A 24,193-nucleotide genomic window follows, 5' to 3' on the forward strand; every position below is an offset into this window, starting at 1 on the left:
AAATATACATATTATAATCCACTTTGTGTTATTATCATTCTTATTTTCTTCCATAATATTTTATGTATTAGTGTTTGTAAATTACATTATAAAAAATAAAAAATGGAAACAAAAGATAGTTATGATTCAGATGATGCTGATTACAGATTAAGTGTTGATAGTATGCATAGTATAACATAGAATAAAAATTAGAAAAAGGTTAATAAAAATAGCCCAAAGAAAAAAAACGAAGTTAAATCAAAAAATAGTACTATTAAAGATAAAAAAGAAGATTCTAATAATAATAATAATAATGTAATATCTGGAGAATATATTTATTCAAATGAAGATATTGCTGAAGAAATAAAAAGTTTAAGACATAAAGAATCAATAATTTCAGCATGATGTTATTTGTGAATTTTTGGTGGACCTATATTACCAGTTTTTATTTCTTTATTTTTTAAATTACCTAAAAGATTTATTTTTTTTCATGGTATAAGATCATTTATTATTTTAATAATATATTATATTATTAAAATAATATTACTTACTACCGGAAAAATAATACTTTTAATTATACTTTTTTCTATTTCATTAATATTAAATTTTATAGCAGCATATTTTGCTTATTAGTCAACAATGAAAAGCGAAAGAAATTATATGCCATATTTATCTGAAGGAACTAAACATATAATTGAAAAATTTTAGATTTTACAGGATGAAAAAAAAGAATAGGAAAAAGAGAAAATATAATTTATTATTTTTACAATACACTTTTATTTTTTTCTTTTTTTAAAAACACAATTATTTTTTTACATAAATATTGTAAAATAAAAATGGAAAAAGACAAAAATATAAATATAGAAGATTATTATGAAAAACCATTCTCATAGAATTGAAATGATTATTAGTTAAAAGCAATGATAGGTGAAGGAACACATTCAAAGGTATATATGGGAATATATAAACCATATAAATTAAAAGTCTCATTAAAAATAATAGATTTAGATGATTAGTATATAACTATAGAAAGAATAAATAAAGAAATACATATATTATCTAGTATAAGACATCCTAATATAATTAGACCTTATATAATATTTTCAAAAAGTTGTTATATAATAGTTGTATTACCATTTTGTTGCTATGGTTCATTATAGGATTTACTTAATTTAAAAAATAATAAAGGAATAAAAGATGAAAAATTTATAGCAACTATAATTTATCATATATTACTAGCATTGTAGTATTTACATAAAAACGATAAAATTCATAGAGATATTAAATCTGGAAATATACTTATAGATAGTACAGGTAGAGTATTATTAACAGATTTTGGCGTAGCAGCTATAGCTATTGATAATATAACAGAATCTAAAGGTTAGAAATCTATTATAGGAACACCTTGTTGAATGGCTCCTGAAATTGTAGATAATAATTTTAAAACATATGATTATAGAGTAGATATATGATCTCTTGGTATTACATTATTGGAATTAGCTTTTGGTTATCCTCCTTATGCAAAATATAAAACTCCTGCTAAAATATTAGCTGAAATAGTAAATGGTGAACCTCCTAGTTGTAATACATATCCAGATAAATGTAATAAATTTAGTAATAGTTTTAAAAATTTTATAAAATATACATTATAGAAAGATCCAAAAAATAGATACTCAATTGATAAATTATTAAAAACTAATTTTATATCATAGAAAGAAGATACTGAATATATTTTAAATTATTTAAGTGATATTGATTCTAATTATATGACTACAATAAAGTAGTTAGATTATATTCATTATATGAAATTAACTGATAATATAATAAGTAATAGTAGATTTGAAGATCGTACAGGATTATCTCCACAAGTTAAATTTGAATATGATAATGAATTAAAAACAAAAAAAGATAGAGAAAGTAGATTTTCTATAGAAACATATGAACTAAATAATGATAAAACAGATATACTTGATGATACTAATGTTGTATAGAATACTATGTAGGGATTATCTATTACATATGATATTATAGAAAAAAGTAAATCATATGATAAAAAAAGAATAGAAATGGAAATGATGTTTAAAATAGAAGCAGATAGAATAATGAAAGAACAAGAAAAAAATCAATGTAATAATAATATTTCAAATGAAGAAAATAATAATAGTGTAAATGATGAATAATTTTATAAATATAAAAAACTCAATTAAATTATTTTATTTATTTTTCATTATTGTATATAGTTTTTAATTCATTTATATTTTCTAAAATAGAATCATATTTTTTTATATTATTTTTATATTCTTTTATTTTCTTATTATATATTTCTTCTTCTTTTTTATTATTCATTAAATTATTTTCATTTTTTATTTCATTTTCTATCTATTGTTTTATTTCATTTTCTATTTTTATATTAATTCCTTCTATTTTATATATTAATTTATTTTTACATATATCTTTTATTGTTTCATTAAATAATATTATAGCTTGTTTATATTTATTTTTTGCTATTTTATTTACATTCTAAACAAAATTATTTTTATTTCCTATATCTCTTAAATTAATATTTTCTTCTGAAGTTATTAATAATTTACTATATCAAATATTATTTATTTCATTAGTAATAATTTTTTCAAAATTAGGTGTATAAATAATAATTAATATACTATCTAAAATTTTATATAATTCAAATATTGTATTATTAATTAACTATTCTGTTTTATCTAATAAATTCTATAAAATTATATCAGATATTTCTTTAAATATTTCTAATCCGTATATTGATTCTTTTAATTTATCTAATATAATTTTATATATTCTTTTTATACTATATAAAAATAATTTCTATAGTAGTATCATCTATTCTTTTATATTACTATAAATAGAAGTAGTAGAACATTCATATACTGCTTTATTAAAATTCATACTTTGTCCCGCACTACTTAATATAGAATTTATTGTTTTATCATCATATTCTTTCATATAAATTTTTGTTCTTATAAAATCTATTATTCTAATAAGTTGATAAGATCCTATTAATTTACTTTCAAATAAATATTCTATAAACTCTTTTCATTCTTTACTATTTTTATTACTATCTTTAATATTAGCAAATAAACTATTAAATATTTTCTCATATTCATCATTTTTTATATTAATTCCTATACACTCCGATTTTAATGTTATACCATATAGATCCATATTATATTTCTAATGTGCTTTTGAACTATATTCTAATAACATTTTTATTTCTTTCATTATATCTACTATATATTCATTAATAACTTTATTATATTTTTCTTTATCTATTATAATATTATATTCATATTCTAATTTTTTTAATATATTTTCTTCTTTATTTTTATTTTCCTATAAACTTTTTATTATCTAAATTAATGAAGATTTAAATGTATTATATCACATATTTTCTATACTATCTTTTATTTGATTTATTCCTATATTATTTCAATATTCATAATAGTAATTTGGATATAATACATCGCTTGTATTATTTTCATTATTTATACATAATTTATATCATTTCTATATCATATGTTTTTCTTCATTTATTATTATATTACTAAAACTTGTATCACTTAATTTTGACATGCTTTCATTATCATCATTAAAACCATGAGGTTTTAAACTTGTATAATATAGATATTCTTTATTAATATTATTAGGAACTGAATCAAAATATTCCTATACTAAACTAATATTATTATATTTTCTAATTATTTCATCTAAATGTGTAACTATAAATAAATAATTTTTATATCAACAATTTTCGTCATTTTTATTTCTATATTTTTTAGTTAATTTTTCAAATATATTTAATACTACAGTTGATTTATAATCTTCTGCTTTTATAACATAAATAAGTCTAACATATTTATGTAATTGAATATAATATCCTATAATCTATTCTACATATTTTTGTTCATTTTCATTTTCACTACCAGGTATAAGACCAGGTGTATCTATTATTACAATATTTTTACTTTTAGGTGATTTTATAGTTATTTCAATTTCTGTATTACTATAACCATATTTATCTTCTCTTTCAATTGTATACATTCTATCTATTAATTTATTTATTAACTATTTTACAGGCATCTAAATTCCATTATAATATGTTTCTATTTTATTATTTGAATTTTTATTATTCATTATTCTATAAATAATTGGACATCTGGTACAAGTTCCAGGTCTTGTATATGTTAATGGTATTGGTAAATACTATTTTAATAAACTTGATTTACCATGACTCTAAAGTCCAACTAAAATAATATAAGGTAATGGTAATTTAATAAAATTATATTTTTTCTAAAATTCATGTAATTTTAAATATTGATCAAATATATAATCTCTTTTCTATTCCTATTTCTTCTATCAAATTCTATAATTAATATTATTATTTGACAAATCATTTTCTTTATTTGATCTGTTTTTCTTTTTTGATTTAATACTTTTATATATTTTCTAAGTTCATGATCACATTTTTTATTAAATTTAATTTTAAGAAATATATAAAAATTTTTATAAAAATAAATTAATTATCTTGTTTTTCTTGCTTCTCTTTCTGATTCTAATAATACTATAATATCACCTTCTCTAACTGGTCCTTTAACATTTCTTAATAATACTCTTTTATTTGATTCATTTAATATTTCAACTTTAACTTGAGTAATTTGACCACCTGATCCTGTTCTACCCAAAACATTTAATACTTTTGCTTTTTTAATATTTTCACTTATCATTTTATTTTTATCATTTTTATTAATTTTTGAAAATATAATTAATAAAGATAATTAAATAAAAATAATAAATAAGTGATGAAAATATGTCTTTATTGATTAAATATGATAAAAACTAGGAAGGTCTGATATTTATTATTAAATTTTGTTATCTTTAATATAATTAATTAGTTAATATTTTTGATTTAATATGTTTTTCTATTTATTATTGTAATTTCATAAAATTTCTTTTGATTCATCTAAACTTAAAAATGATTCTATTATTTTTTTTTCTGAGTAATTTTCAATACAATTTTTTTTTCATTCTTCTAAATATTCCTAAAATTTTTTATTATTTTTTAGCATATTATATGTTAACTATTTTCTTTTATATGGTATATAATCTAAAAAATAATATAATCATATAAATCCTATTGCTTCCATATGAGATATTCTTAATCCTACTCTTCCTTTAATAATCATCGGTATTATATTTAATACTAAACTAATTAATAAATTTGCAAATATAATTTTACATAAATGTTTTACATACGGAACATATGTAAAAAAATACAATAAAATTGTCAATAAAAATTCTATTAATAAAACAAACTATAATAAAGATGACATTCATGCTAATCTATTTGAACTTAATATATAAATATTTTTAGTTTTATTATATTTTAAAACAATACTTTTGATTCTGAAAAAAAGATAAAAAAAAGAATATATTGACGGTAAAATAAATATGAGAATAAATTTTATTATTTTAGATATTTTTTTAGCTAATATATCTATAAAAATTTTTAGAACATAACTATTCGTAAAAAATAATCCTAATATAGAAGAAATGATAAATGAAAAATATATTTTATATAAATAATAATTTTGTTTTATCTATTTTTCATAAAGATAATCTATAAAATAAAATATTGGTCTTATACTATTAAAAAGTATACATAACATAACTAGTACATGATTATAGGTTCATATACATTCATTAAAAAGTAAATATAGAATAAAAATTATACTTATTAATGTGAAAGAGAAAATTAAAATAACACCAACTCCTATAATATCTATCATTTTATTATTATCATTTCATATTTCAGTTAATATATAATGTAATTTTAATTAAAATAAAATTAATTATTTTGTAAAAATAGTAATTTTAATTAAAATAAAATTAATTATTTTGTAAAAATATTTAATTGAATGTGCCCTTCCGAACCAGAATTAATTAAAAGATATGTATTTTTGTCTATGTCAAATAATTTAATTGCTGTTATATACTGCTAGTTAAATTTATTATTTAAAACTGGCAACTCATATAAACATTCATCTTTTTCTCATATTCTGATACTAGGTTCATTTGATACACTTACTATAATATTATTTAATATAGATAACTATGTTATACAATCACCATCACCTATATTTATTTTGTTAATATTTTTATTTTCTATTTCATTAATATTAATTTTTTTATTATTAAAATAAGTTTGTATATTTTCTATTTTATAAATAAATTTTTCTTGTGTATAATATAATATATTATTATCAATATATATATTTTCTATAGAACTATTATTAAATTCTCCAGTAAATTCAAAAAATAAATCGAATATTTCTTCATTTTTCCTATATACATATATATTTCCTTTAATTGTTGATAATACAATATAAATTCTATTATCTTTTATTAACTAAAAATTTAATACTCTTTCTTCTATATCTAATTTCTAATCTAAAATATGTGATAATTTATTTTCTATTATATCATATACTAAAATAACATTATCTATAGTTAATAAATATATTATATCATCAATAGTTCCTAAATGTCATGAAATATTATATATTTCTAAATAATCTATCTAATTCAATAATATATCATTTTCTTCTTCATCTACTATTATATTTCATAATTTTATTGTTTTATCTATACATATAGATACTAAATAATTATCATTTAAAAAAAGACAATTTAATATTTTATCTTCATGTGCATATATAGTTGTTATTGGATTAAAAAACTAATTATCTTCTATTTTTTGATTATTTATTATAACATTTCCATTAAAGTATTTTACTGATAATATCTTTATTGTTGAATCAAAAGAAGGTAATACAATAACATAATTATCTCTAATTTTTCTTGTAACAATATTATAGATTGAATCTAATGAACCTTGTATATTTATTGTATTAAGAAAATTTATTTCTTTATTTTCTATTTCTATTTCTATTTTTTCTTCACTTTTAATTTTTTCTGTTTCTGGACTTGTTTTTATTTTATTTTCTTCATTTGATTTTTCCAATATATTATTTAATATTTTTTGTTTCTAAGAAGTATAAGCTTCTTTAAATTTCTTTTTTTCTAATTTTATTTGATCATCTATTTCTTTTATTATTGTCTATGATTCAGATGATTTAGAAAGAGTTTCTTTCAATTCTTTATTTTCTTTTACAAGATCTAAAATTTTTATTTTAAGTTTCTATATCTATTCTTTATATATATTACAATCTTCTATTAATTCTATTTTTTCATATTCCCATTGTTCTTTTGATTTTTCAAATTGTCTAAATTCACAAAATAAATCATCCATTATACGACAAAATTTTTCATTTACTTCTTTATTATCTATAAATGATGGATTATCTATACTTGAATTACTCTAATTTTTACTTTCTGATGATATTGATTTATAATACATTTGTGTTTTAAAATTTTATATAACGTTAAGAAAATAAAATTAATTTATAATATATTTTTTATTAATATAATTAAATATAATATTTTCAAATATTTTATTTGTATTTTTCATAAAATAATATGGAGGTAATTTTATAATAAGAATTATAAGATTATATTTATATGAATAACGATATAATTTTTTAATAAAATTTATAAATTTATGTGAAACAATTTTGTATGATATATTAAGTAAATTATTTATAATTATTATATTATAATTTTTTAATTTATTCCAATTAATATAATTATTCTAATTTATAATTTTATTATTAATCTTTTTATACAAATATAAAAAATTATTATTATTAACAATAAATATTTTTTTATCTTCATTTATTTTAATAAAAATTTTTAAAAATTTACAAATATATTTATTAAATTTAAAATCTATACAATAAATATTATAATTTGAATTAATTATACTATTTTTAAGATTTTTTATAAGATTTTCTATATCTTTTATATAAAAACAAAAATTTTTATTATTTGTTTCATAAATAATTATTTCCTTCTTATTATTTTCTTTATTGAATTTATTATTAAACTTTTTATTTAATTTTTTATTTGATATAAATGGTAACTTTATATCTTTTATTTCTATTTCATTTATTTCCAGCATAAATAAATCCTGAATTAATTTTTTCATATTTTTATAATTTAATTTTAATCAAGTTTTAAATTATTTAAAAAATTGGATAATGATATAAGAATATTTATCTTATCAGAATGCTTTTGATTTTTTAAGTTAGTATTATCAAAATACTATTTAATAAATAAATCTGGATTTTTTCCATTATCTATTAATTTAATTATTTCTAATGGTATATCTATTTTATCTATAAAATTAGAATTAATTTCATTATTTTCTAATATTTCATCTATTTTTTTATATAAATTCTATACATTATTTGTTAAATATATTGTTTTTGTATTATGATCTGGTTCTTTAATATTTTTCATTATTTTCTATAAATCTTTTAGAATTTCTGATAATAATTTTGAATTCAAATCATATATATTAATATTTGTCATAAATAATTATATATTTTATATTCAAAATTGAAATTAAAAATAATTAATTTTTTGTGTTATTAAAATAAAGAATTTAATTTATAAAAATAAATATATGTTTAATAATATATGAAAAAATAATAAAAATATATCAAATTATAAAAATATAAATTATTTTCAAGTTATATTTTCAGATGGTTATATATTAACTCCACTTGTAACAAAATTTAATAAAAACAACGTAAATTTTAATAATTATATATTATATACTTTTAATTCATCTATATTTAAAATACATAATTTAAAATGAGAAAATGTTAATAATATAAATTTTTTAGAAGAAGAAAATCAATATATTACATGTGGTTAGTGAATGGGAAAATACGGAGATGTTATATTAGGTACATAGTCAGGTTATATAAATATATGAGATAGTATAAAAGCTAATACAAAATAGAAATATAAAATAAATGATCATTCAATATATTCTTTAAATAATAAAGGTGATAATATGTTTATTTCATCTTCATCTAATATTAAAATATGAGATCAACGTATATCTAAAAATCCTGTTCTTACTATTAAAAATGTTCATAAAAATTCTAATATAATTAATAATGTAGAATTTATTAATGATACTTTATTATTTTATACAACTTCTATGAAAGATAATGAATTAAAATTATGAGATATTAGATACATATATAATAATAGTATAAATTTAGATTCTAAATGTTTAGAATCTATTTATTTTAAAAATAATATAAAAAATAGTATATTATCTAATCGAGAGCATCTTATTTCTATTATAGATTCAAATGATTAGATTATTATTTTTGATTTATATAAAAATAAATGTATAAAAAATATAGAAAATGAAGAAGAAATACTAATTTCTCAAGGATTTTCTTATGATGATAAATATTTGATATATAATACAACTAATAAAATAACATATGTATGAAATATATTTGATAAATCAGTATGCGTTTTTTATTATTCTACATAGTCTGATGTTATTTCTATTGATTCACATAAAGAAAATAATACATTTTCTTCATGTATGATTGATGGAAATTGTTCTTTATATTTATATTTTTAAAATAATAAATTAATTTTAATTTTATGATTTTATTTTTTATTTTATTATAGTAGTTATTATGTTATATGAATGGAATATTTTAGAAATATGAAAAATTTTATAAAAATTATAAAGGAAATAGTGAATTTTATGGTTTAGGTTTTCCTTTACCTCAGTTTTTAGTAGAAACATTATGAGAAATTATATTAAATAAAGATGGATTTGATATGTATTTATATGGAGATTATATTAATTTTTTATCTTATTTATCTAATGTAATTAATATATAGTTTTATATAGGTGATATGCATATTGGAAGTAAAAATTTAGATTTAATAAAATTACAAAAATGATATTATGATAATAAAAATAATGATATTTTAGATTTAAAAATAATAATAAATTATAAAAATTGAAATTACAAAAATGATATTATGTATTTTGAATATACTAACGGTGAAGCATTATTTTGAAATATTTATAAATACTGTAATATTGATTTTTATGAAGATAAAACATTCGCTAGTTATAGATATAATATTAATGATTATTTATATTTAAAATATATTCATATTTCTAATATAAATAAATATAATAAATTAAAATATACAGATAAAAAAAGATTATTAGAAAAAAATTAGAAAAATATAAAAAAATTAATATATCTTCCTGTATTAGATATATCATGAGAAAAATCATATCCAACTAATATATGAAATACTCCTAATAAAATCCCAGCTACATTATATAAAGAAATGATACGATTAAAAGTATCCGAAGAAGAAATTTATATTTTATATGAACTTAAAAATATACCAAATAGAAATTTTTTTGAACCAAATGTATTAGATCAATTACCTAAACCATTTTCTACATTTAATTTATCTATAGATTTATTATATAATAATAGTTGATATGAAATTTTATTATTAAAATCTAATAATACTCCTAAATTATTAAAAAGTTTAACAAAATTTCATGGAGAATATTTAAAAAATGAATTTTATAAAAAACAATTTTTTAATCCCTTAAAAAGACATTATTTATGATTACTAGATAAATATTTTCATAAATTATCTTATTGAGTTATAATAATTCTAATAGGATTTTCTATTAAATTATTACATCAATTATTAAGAATTATAATATTTATCTTTAAAGTTATTAAAAAACATTTATTTAATTAATTTTTTAAATCAGAATTAAAATTATAAAATTTAAAATTATTTTAATTAATTACGGTAATATAACACAATTTTTATATATTGATGAATAATAAATTAGACATTAATATAATGTTTTATTTGAGTTTAATTTTTAATATTCTTTTAACTATACTTATTATATATTTAATATTAAATTGAAAAACTTTTAATAGTATTAATAAAAATAAATATGAAAATATTGAAATAACTTCATTAATAAATAAAAATAAAGAAAATATAAATATTTTAGATAAAAACAATCTTAATTTAGAAAATAAAGTTAATAATATAACAAATGAAAAAATAATAAATAAAGAAAATAATATAGTTTTAGATGATGTTGATGATAATAGTAATAAAAATTATTTAGAAAAAAAATTTAATTCTTTTCAAATTAAATTAAATAAAATAGAAAATAAATATAAAAGAACATTTCTATAGAAAGTTAAATTAAAAAATGATATTAAAATATATTTAAATACTATTAAAATTTTAAATAAAAAATTATATGATTCAGATTCTTATATTGTATATTTAAAACAAATAAATGAAGAATTGACTTTAAAAATTAAAGAAAATAATAATTTACATATTAAAAAATTGATAAATTGATAAATCAATTAAAAAAATATTAGAAATTCCATGGAAGTAATTTTATAATTGAAGATTATTAGGATTAAATTTTATAAAAAAATTAATTTACACAAAATATTTATAAAACTTGTATATATTTTAAAAACATAAAAATAAATATTATGGTATATTTAAATAAAATAGTAAGACAATTTTTTATGGGGGTTGGTATTGGACTTATTTTTTCAACAATATTTTATATGACAATAAAGCAATATTTTCTTTCAATTTGACCAAGTTTTTTAATGATGATTTTTATGATAATAGTTGTAGAATCTTTAATAGAAGAAAATGAAGAACATCATGAAATAAAAAAACTTGTTAAAAAATTATATTCTTTTAACTCTCAAACTGCAAAATGATCAATGGAAGAATTAAGAACAAAAAATTTAATATGTGGAGAAAATAGTATATTAAAAAATAGAAAATATTCTGGTGTTAACTGAAAAGATATTAATTTGTATAAAGCCGATGTTTCCGGTTCTGATTTTCATGGATCTATATTAGATAATGCAGATTTAGAATAGGCAAATTTACATAATTGTATAGTCCCTTATGATTTTTTTAAAAAAGTAAAATGTTTGTATTTAGCTATAATGCCAGATGGTACAATATATAATGGAAAATTTAAATTAAAAAACGATTTATTAAAAGCTAAAAAATAGGGAATTGATATAAAAGATGACATACAAATGGCTAAATGATATCAAGTTAGTATTAATGAATATTTAGAGAAATAAATAATGTTTTTATTTTTTAAGATAAAGAATTATAATAATAATAGTAAAATATAATTTATTTTAATTAAAATTCATAATGTTGCTAACCTTTTATTTCTTCCTATTCTTTTTTAGATTTTCTTTTATTAATATTTTCATATTCTTTATTTTTTTTATTCATTTCATTCTAATTTTTTTGGTAGAAATATGCTCCTCCTATTAAGAATAAAATTATAAAAAATCCTAATTCAAATTTGTATTTAATATAAAAAGGTTCTTCTTCCTATTCAGGGGTTAAATTTTCTTCTTCTTGAACTTCTGGAGTATATTCTGGAATATCCTATTGCTACTACTAATTTTTTTCATCTTGATTACTTTTATTCATTTCATATACTCCATCTGAACATATTTCAAGACCGATTTCTTTATTTCTATTAGTAAAATTTCTATTTATAATAAATTCTATTCTTGGTATATCTAATTCAACCTATACAGTTGCTCCTTTTGTAAGTTTTACAAATAATTTTGTATTAAAACTTCAAGTTTTCTTTCCACCATCCTATTCATTAATTTCCTTTTTTATATCATAAATAGCTAAACAAAATTCAACTTTTTTTAATTTTTTTATAGTAAAACATGATGTTTTTTTACCTTCTATATTTTGATTATCTACTACTTTATTCATATTTAATGGAAGATATTTTGATGTGGTAAAACTACCTTGAAATCCTGTATCCTCAGAATCTTCATCATCCTATCCTAATATATTTAAAGTCAATTTATTACCAATAAATCCATTCTACCTACATAATATAATAGCAAAACATAATTCTATTTTTACTCCACATGCATCTGTTAATTTCTAATTTGATATACATTTCTATCCTCCAGGGTATTTTGCCATATCTTTAATTATATCTTCATCAGAAGTTAAATCAGTCTAAAGACTAACAAAAACTAAAATTAATAATAATATTGATTTCTTAATGACATTTAAATAACTCACATAATAGTTCATAATTATTTGTGTTTATTAACTGACTAGGACATAAATATTTCGTAACTAGTTTTGAAAAGGAAATAAAATTTTCATAAAAACATAAATTTTTATAATTAATTTTAAAAATAATTTTTTAAATTTATTTAAAAATAAATAGATATTTATTTTATAATAATAGTATGAATAATTCTTCTTTAATAGATAAAATAATTAGTAAACTATTAATAAGAACAAAAAATAAAGAAAATATATTGTTTATTTTAATTAAATATTGAAATAATTATTTATCTTAGTATGTACCATCTAAAGTAATAAATAATAGTCTTAATAGTAGTAGTTTCAAAATAAAACAAGAACTAATAAATATTAAAAAAGGAAAATTACCTACATAGTATGATATTTTTCAAGAATGAAGTCAAATAGAATATAAAAAACTTATAAATGAACTAAAAAATTCAGAAGAAAAAATAGAAGAAATTTCTAATGAAATATCACAGCCATTTTTATTAACTACATACGATAAAATAAATAATATTCAAAGTAGAAAAAAAATTAAATTATATAATTGTTTATTAAATATAAATAAATAGACAATATATATTAAATATTTAATTATATTAATTGTTTAAATTTTATAATAACTTATAACATAAAAAATAAATTTATCATTAATTTAATTTAGAAAAATACATGACTGAAGAAAATTTAGATATAAAAAATAAAGAAATAACAGAAGATTTAAATAAAACAAAAGAATAGGAGGAAGAAGAATTATTAACATTACAAGAAAATGGAAAATTAATATAGAATCTTGAAAAAAATTTAGAAAAGTTACAAGAATAGACCAATAAAATGTCAGAAACTATTTTATCTAGAATAGAGTAGATTGCTGGTTATATATCAGAAGTAGAATCTAAATTCCAAGAACATATTAAATAGTTAGATGGTAAGTTGGATTTAGAAGAATTAGATAATGAAGAAGAAAAAGTAGAATTAAATAATGAAACAGTATAATAATTAATTAAATTTATCTATTGAATTTATTTAAAATTTTAATTGACATAGTATTTTTAGTGTTTATTATTACAAAGTATTTTTATAAAAATGAATGTTTTCAGAATATTAGGTGATTTTATGCATTTAATAAGTGTTATATTATTATTATTAAAAATATATGCAACAAAAAACTGTAAAGGTATTAGTTTAGAAACTCAAAAACTTTATTTATTAATTTTCATTACAAGATATCATGATTTTTTATATACATTTGGTACATTTTATAATTTCATTTTTAAAATAATATTTCTTACATCTTCTTCTTTAATATTATATTTAATGACAAAAGTTAAACCATATTCTTCTACATATGAAGCAAATAAAGATAAAGTTAACTGATATTATATAGTTATTTTGCCATTTTTCTTAACTCTAATATATCCTAAAGAAAGAAAATTAGATTCATATTTAAGAATATTTTCTTTATATTTAGAATCATTAGCAATACTTCCATAGCTATATATTATTCATTTATATTGTAAAGAAAATGAAGGAGAAATAGAATCATTATCTACGCATTATATTTTTTCATTAGGTATATATAGAATTTTTTATATTTTAAATTGAATAGAAAAAGCTATATTTATTGAACATTATTATGATCCATGAAGTTGAATTTCAGGAGTTGTTTAGACATTATTATACGTAGATTTCTTTTATTATTATTTTAAAACAAAAATTCAAGGAGAATCGATATCATTACCTATTTAATTATGTTTATTATTAATTAATTAGTTTATTATTTCTTTATAAAAATATACCAAATGGAAATAATTTATCATATTTGTTATTCATAGATTTACTTTTATTTTCTAATATGGTCTTATATGTATCATCATAATATGGATTTTCTAATGGTATTCTTAATGCTTCTCCTGGATGAACATAACTACATTTATCTTCAAATGAACATTTATTTCCAGTAGCTATATCACAACATGGTTTTGTTTTATAATTTTGTATTCTTAATCTAGGTTTTATTTCCTATAATCCATGAGCAAATTTGCATTTATACTTATATTCACATATTCCTTTATTTTTTCAATTTTTACATATCTATGTTTTATAAAAAAAATCTTTATTTTCTTGTTTTAATATATATTGGTTATTTGAAGTTGTATCATTTTCAATACTTGATTTTATTATATTTTTCATATTTTTAATAGCAACATGTTCTAAATTTATTGTTTCTCTTAATTTTTCATAGATTTTACTTGTATTAATATTATTTTTCTTTCTCATAATTTTTATTAAACTGTACGGTATAATATTTTTGTGTTATTCGACTTTATTATTTAAAATAATAAAAACATTTTCTAATAATTAAAACAGTTTATTTTAATTATTAAATAATTAAACTTCAGTATCTTAATGAATAATCTTCAAAAGAACCAATAAAACTATTATAAATAGGGTTATATGCAAGATCATATATAGTATTTGATATTCTTTCTCCAGTATATTCAATAATACCCGTTAAACTATCTATTAAATTAACACTATCGTTTATATAACAAATAATTTTATTATTAAAATTTGTAAACTATGAAAAATATATATAACTATTTTGTTGAAAATCTAATCTACATATAATTTTTGACTAAAAAATATCTAATATACTAATATGTGTACTTGATGTTATTAACAAATATTTTCCATCTCATGAAATATCTACAAAATCTATAATTTCATCTAATTCTATTTCTTTAATTAATGATATATTTTTTGAATCATATATTTTTATTTTATTATATGAATGAATAAAAACTAATATATTTCCTAATGTAGAAACTAATATTTTATCAATATTAATAATCTATTTTTTATTATTTTTATTAAAATTTTTTATCATAAATAATTCCTATCTTTCTATATTATATATTCTAGGAAAATTATTTCAACATATATCAGATTCACCTATTGCTATAATATGATTTCCATCAGGATGAAATTTTATTTGTTTAAAATTAAATTCATCTTTAATATACTAATAGAATTTCTTGCCTTTTATATTAGTATTTATATCATAAAATTTTATAATTTTTTCTTCAGTACTACATGCAAATATACGAGATAAATTTGGATGAAAATCTATGTCTGTTATTTGATATTTATTATCATAATATATTTTTTGTATAGGTTTAGAAGAATATAATTCCTATATATCATAATTCTATGTTTTTTGTTGTGATAAATTATGATTTCATTCTATTTTACTAACATCTAATACTTTAATTGTTGAATCTAATGAAGTAGAAATGATATTTTCAAAATTTTTAGAAAATTTACAATATAATGGTATATCTTTATAATATGTAACAAATTTCTATGTAAAATACATTTCATGTTCTTTATTATATTTTACATTTAAACTTTCTATTTTATTACTAGATAAATATAATTTATTCATTAAATAAAAATTTTTAATTAATTAAAACACGAATTATTAAATTTATAAAATGGAAATATTTATTAATAATATAATAACAGCTACAAATGAAATGAGAAATATTATATTATTAAAAGATGATATAATATTAGTTTCTTATAGATAGCCTATAGTTTTTATTATATATGAAAAATAGAATTCAGAATTTTGGGAAAAAATAGAACTTGACTGTCCTTTTTACAATAATAACAATAAAGAAATTATTTTATCATTAGAATTAGTAGAAGTAAAATCTAATTCTTGAATAATTTCTAGCGGAGATGTTAGTGGAAATTGTTATATATTTGAGATTACAAATAATTATAAAATTTTAGAAAAATATTTTATTTTACCTAATGGATCTAGTATAAACTATATAAAATATTTAAATGAATATGATTTTTATTTTTTAGGATTATTTGATGGTTCTTTTAATTTATGAAAAGATTTTAATTTAATATAGACAGAAAAATTTGATAATAAATCCTCTATATATTGTTCGAATTATAAAAATTATTTTATAATATCTAATATGGATTCTATTTTTTTATATATATTAAATGAAGATAAATTAATTTACAAAAATAAGATAAATAATTTACATTAGAAAAGTGTTATAAAATTTATTAATAATATTATTTTTAATGATTTAATATATTTTATAACATGTGGAACAGATGGGAAAATTTTTCTTATTTTATTAGATATAGAAAATAATAATATATATAAGATATCAATGTTGGATTTAAATTTATATAAAGTAAATAATAAAACCAATATAATATATAAAGTTGTTATAATAAATGATATTATAATTAGTATATCAGAAAATGATATTTTATCAATAATAAAAATAAAAAATAATAAATTAGTATTATAGAATCAATATGAATAGAATGATTATATTATAGATATATGTATTTAGAATAATAATTTATATACTATTAGTGGAACACTTATATATCGATATATTTTATTTGATGTAGATAATAAATTAGAATATAAATTAGTATAGGATAAATTATATTGTAAAAATAATATTTATAATTTATATAATGAGTTAATAAAAACTAAAAAAAATAAAGAATAGAAAGTAGTATCAGAATATAATATAAAAGTTGAATTACCTGGAGGTAAAGGAGAATTTATTAATATATCATATAATAGTTGAGAAGATCCTTATACTGTAGCTGAAAATATTTGTAAAGAACATAATATAAGTATTGAATATTTAGATGAAATTAAAAATTATTTATTATAGTATCATAAACCTAAAAAAGTAGAATTTATACCTTTATATCAAAAGAAAATATTTTTTATAAAAAATAATTAGAATAATAATATGAAAAATAAATTAAATGAAATATTTAATAAATATTATGAATAGAATATAGTAAAATCATTAATAAATTTTTTAGATAATCAAAAAATAGATGATATTTTATATAAAATAGATTGAACTAAAATAGAAATAACAGATTTATTATTTTTATTAGATTATTTTAGATTGTTTATTTTATTTTGTGATATTAAAAAAATTAATCTTAATTTTTTATATAATAATATTTTATATATTTGTGACATAGAAGATAATTAGAAAATAATAAGATTTTTTATATATTTTTGTATAAATTACATTACTAAATTAGAAGATAATGAAGAAATTATAAATATATTATAGAAAATAATAAAATATATTCCAAATAATACAGAATATTTTTACGATTTTTTAGAAAATTTAATATTATAGAAATATTTATATAATAAAAAATAGAATTTAATATTTATAGTAGATAAAATAAAAGAAAATATAACAGATAGATGCAGTGAAATAATATTAAATTTAGCTTATTTAGACAATGATATAAAAGAATATATAAAAAATGATATTATATTATATGAAAAATTATATGGAAAAATTAATTAATTTTAAATTTATGAAAATTATTCATAAATTTAACAATGAATATAGATTTAGAAAGAGTTATTTTATTATCAATTGGAATTACAAAATTTTTTATAGGAATAGGAATATATCTTTATTTTATTCAATTTCATTTAGTTAAAATATATAAATTTGAAAGAATATTAAACCAAGATATTTTAAATTCTATAAAAAATTATGATATTATTTTTGCTATAAATTACATTTTATGAGAAACATATTTGATTTCTTTATATTTAATATTTTCTTCTATAATAAATTTTTATATTTATTATATTGGTAAAGATAAAGAGGCTACAAATATATTATTGAATTTTAATTTATTATTTTATATTATAATATTAGTTGTTCTTTTATATTCATTTAATATAAAATTTTTAACAATAATAAACGATACGATTTTATCACACAATTTTTTAAAAGCTATAGAAAGAAATAATTATTATAAAATAATAGAAGAAAATTTTAATTGTAAATTTTTTAAAACTAATAAAAAAATAAATTTATTAGATGTACATTGTTTTACTATAATATTAGAAGAATTACATATTTATAATGGAGCATTTTATAGTTTTTTTAAATATTTAATGTATTATATAACAATACCATTATTATTAACTATAGAGCATAATTTATTATATATAATTTTAATAAAATTAAAAAGAGAAAGATTAATAAATAATTCTTAGAGTCAACATAATAATTAATTTTTTATTTTTCTTAACCACAAAAATAATAAACATATGGAATCAGAAAAAGAGCAAATAAATGATGAATAGAAAGTAAAAAATGAAAATAAAGAATAGGAACAAAAAAATAATGATACTAAATAGGAAATAGAAGAAGAAAATATAAAAAAAGATAGAAGAGAAGAAAGTATTTTAATAGATATAAAAAAAGAAAATAAATATAAAAAATCAGTATTGATAGAAAAATTAGAAACAGATGATATACAAAAAACAGAATTATAGGATGAAAATAATAAAGATGATATTGATGGTGAAAATGTAATGGATATGAATAATATATATAATGAAGAAGAATCTGAAAGAAAAATAGATTATAAATTTAGATTAAGAAATAGAATATTTGGTCCAATGCAACCTAAATAGAGATTTGGACCTAAAATGTTAGTAGATATTCCTAAATTTAGAGGAAAAATACCTAGAATGAGACCTCCTAGAGATAAATATGTTAAATCTGCATTAAAATATTTAAATAATAGATTGGATTTATATGATTTAAAATCACTTTTAACTGTAGAAATAAGTAGAAATAGTGCTAGAGGTTGTATATGTGAATGTTTATGTGGTGCTTTACCGAGAACATTAGACGATCTAAAAATTAATACAATAAATTTATATAAAACAGATATTGTATAGTAGAATGAGTTATAGGAAGAATTATTTAATGCATTAAAATTAATATTATAGGAATATAAAATATAGGAAAATACTATAGAATGAATAGTTGATTATACTTTATGAGGTCCTGATATGAATTCTGTTAAATCAATAATGGAAGGTTTAAAATCAGATATTGATCAATCTCAACAACCATCAATATTTCCTCCACGTAAATATAATAGAAAACATTGTATATGTATATGTACATGTGATGGTGTTCCTATAAAAGGAAAACCATCTGCTCCTAATATAACTATTGTAGACCCATATGATTCTTATATAGTTGTTCATTTTGAAAAACCTTTAAGTGATGGTAATTCTGAAATTTTAATATATGAATTATTATGTATATAGACAGGATTAAAACTTAATAGTAAAACAAGTCCTTTTAAAATATATAATGTATATCAAGATAAATGATATTCTTTTATTATAAGAGCTCGAAATGAATATGGATTAGGAGTACCATCTTTATAGTCAGATCCTGTATGTCCATAGAATATTAATTGTATTAATGCTCTTCATAAAATAATAGAATTTAGTAGTTAGAAATTAAAAATAAAAGATAATAAAGGAACATTAAAATATCAGCCAATAACAAAAGATTTTATTTCAGATTATGCTAATAAATATACAATTAAATCATATACAAAATTAAGAAAATTAGGTAATTATGCAAAACATAATTATTTTTATAAAACTAGTATAAAAGATTCAATGTTAGTTTATTAGGCAAAAGGAAATTTAATACCGAGATCATTATCTGCGTATAATAAAGAATCATGTTTAGATAAATTACATTATGAAATGATAAAAACTAAAAGTATTACTATATTTGAAAAAATACAAGAATTTTAGGTATGTGAAAAATATGATATCAAAATTATAGAATATATAATAAAAGAAGGATTAATAGAACCATTATTAAGAGATGAAATAATTCTTTAGATTATAAAATAGACTACAAATTGTCCAGATTAGAATATAGAATAGAGATTATTTATTTTATTATCGATTATTTTATTTTCATTTTTACCATCATATGAACTTTAGTTAATTTGTTTATCTCATCTTTGTAATAAAATATTAAATGCTCAAGTAACTAATAAAAATATGGAAAATAAATGTAGATATATTATTTCATTAATTAGAAATAATAAACCTATTAATCATATACCTACTAAAAGAGAAATAAATAGAATAATATATTATTTAGAAGAAACTGATATAGAAATATGTATATATTTACCAGATTATACAAAAATAATAATAACTACATTAACATTAGCATATCCTATAGAAATAGGAAAAATAATATCTTAGAAAATAGGAATTTAGTCTTCAAATTTTAATAGATATACTATAGTAGTTTAGAATAATTAGAAAAATATTATTAAATCAATATGTTATATAAAAGATTATAGTATAAAAGAAATATTATTATCTTAGAATTCTATAATAAAAGAAAATCCATTATATAAATATTATTTATTATATGAAAATTATAAAATAGATATAGAAAATATAGAAAATCTAAATAATTCTGAAACTAGAATATTATTTTATTAGTATATAAATGATTATATGAATAAATATAAATATACAATAATATAGCAATATATAGAAGATATAGATTTAATAGCAATGTTATCTTCTATATATTATTTAGTTAGAGAAGGATTAAATATCGAATTATAGGAATTTTCTGAAAAATTATTAACAACAATAATACCGATGTGTTTATTTGAAAAAATACCTATATAGGATTGAATAACTAGAATAGTCAAAAATTTTAAAATTTTATTAGATACATTAAATGATATATTTAAAGAAAATGAAGCTGATACTAGAAGAGCAACAATAAAATAGATAATAAATTTAAAAGATCTTAAATCAATACATATGGAAAAAATTATATATCTATAGAAACATTTTTTACTTTTATTAAGAGATAATTATAAATATTTTGGTTCATCTTGTTTTATAGGAAATTTAAAAATATTATATCTTAATAGTGAACTATAGTTAGAAGAATTAGATAATATAGTATTTTATATTAATAATAATTGAATATTAATAACAAATAATGAAAATAAAAAAATATTAGAAATATCAATGTTTCTTATGACAAATGTAGAATCAGATTAGAATAATACATATATTAAATTCATTGTTAAAAATATTTATAATATAGAATGTACATTTATCAGTAATAGTTGTAAAAAAGTAATAGAAATATTAAATAAATATTATTAATTTATTTTTTGATAATTCCACCAGAAACAGGTATTCATTCTTTTTTACCTAGTAAAATAATTAATTTTTTATAATTATTTTGTATATATGTATCATACTAATTTATCTAATTTTCAAATGAATTTTGATATTTAATTTTAATATAATTCAATAATTTATAATATTGATATAAATAAATTTTACTCATTCTATATCCACATATTTCTAATATAGGTATTATTAATAATTTATGATGTATCTATAAATTATTATTATTTATAATTTGAGAAATAATTTTTCATATTTTTTTCATACCTATAGGATGATATGGTAAAGGTATATTAATAAAAGAACAATAAATCTATGTTAGATTTATCTATGTATTTAATGTATTTTCATTTCAAATTAATTTTATATTATAATTTAATAATATTAATTTCTATTTTAATATATAAATAAAAAGATATAGAAATATTTTATTATAAAAACATAATTTTAATAATAAATATAAATATGGATATAGTAATTCATTTTTTAATTTATTTTTATTTATACATACATCTATAAATTTTATCATAAAGTTATAATGAATATATTTTATTTCATTAAAATTATTATCAAAAATAATTAATAAATTTTTATATATTTTATTAATTTGATTTTTAATACATGTTATTTGACTTAAGTATTTACTAATTAATATATTTACTTTTAATAAATCACCTTGCATATTAGTTGAATTAAATATATTTTCATAATTTTTACATTCATTTTCAATATTTTTATTATATGATTCTATAATAATATAATCTTTTTCTGTTTTTTTATTTAAACTATTTTTTAAATTATTTCATATATCATCAATATCTAGTCAAATATTATTAATTTTATTTTGTATATTTTTTGTAATTTTATTATTAATTTTATTTTGTATATTTATTATTTTATTATAATTTATTGGAATATAACAAGGTATTTTTATTAATTCTTTTTTTAATTTATATTCTATATTTTTCTATTTCTATTTACAAGATATATCAATATTTAATAATTTATCTATTCAATTTTCTATTTTTTCTTTATTTTTTACTTCATTTATATGCGACTATGGAATATTTATATAATTATTATCTATGTATTTTTCTATTTCTTCATCTTCAAATGATATTAATATATTTTTCATATTTTTCATTTAAATTTTTATAAAACACAAATATGAAAAAATATATAAGTTATATAATACAATCATATAAAAATTCAACTATACAAAGATATTTATATGGATTAACAGAATTAATGTCAACGTATTGTAATGTTATATTATTATGAAAAATAATTAGTATATTATTAAATACATAGATGCCAATTGTTGTTGTTCTTACAGGATCTATGGAACCTGCATATTTTAGAGGCGATTTGTTAGTTTTATATAATGATAATAAAGAATTTTAGATAGGAGATTAGATTTGTTTTTCAGTTCCATCTGAGGATAAAATACCTATAATTCATAGAATAATTAAAATAATAAATAAAAAAAACAAAAGATAGTATTTAACAAAAGGAGATAATAATAAATGATCAGATGAATTTTTATATAGAAACAAAACAGGATTATTAGAAGAGGGATAGATTATAGCAAAAGTATTAGGAAAATATCCATATGTAGGATATGCTAGTATAATATTATAGTAGCCGATAATTAAAAAAATAGTACTTTCATTTTTAACTATTTCTATTTTTTATAATTAATTATTTTTTAATATAAAGATAATAAAAACACAAAAAAAAATAAAAATGGATTCAACAGTAGCTATTAAAGGTGAAAATTTTATTGTATTTGCTACTGACAATAATGTTTGTACTAGTATAGTAAAACTAAAAGATAATTAGAATAAAATATTCAAATTAACTAATACTTGCATGATAGCTGTATCTGCACAAGATTTTGGTGATATAGAAAGGCTTGTTAATGATATTAAATATTTTATAAATAATAATAAATTT

The 24,193-nt window shown here is 16.7% G+C and overlaps 1 protein-coding gene across 1 annotated transcript; it reads right to left on the reverse strand.

Moving 5' to 3' along the window:
• Positions 1-4,532: 4,532 nt before the first annotated feature.
• Positions 4,533-4,736, reverse strand: LOC125290252 (40S ribosomal protein S28-like; the record flags this gene model as incomplete). The annotated part of the gene is made up of 1 exon (XM_048237146.1): positions 4,533-4,736. A coding segment is annotated over one exon (204 nt), but the record flags the coding sequence as incomplete, so codon positions are not given.
• Positions 4,737-24,193: the final 19,457 nt, after the last annotated feature.

Source organism: Alosa alosa, unplaced genomic scaffold, assembly GCF_017589495.1.
Source record: "Alosa alosa isolate M-15738 ecotype Scorff River unplaced genomic scaffold, AALO_Geno_1.1 AALO_1.0_unplaced_3, whole genome shotgun sequence".
Classification (NCBI taxonomy): domain Eukaryota; kingdom Metazoa; phylum Chordata; class Actinopteri; order Clupeiformes; family Clupeidae; genus Alosa; species Alosa alosa.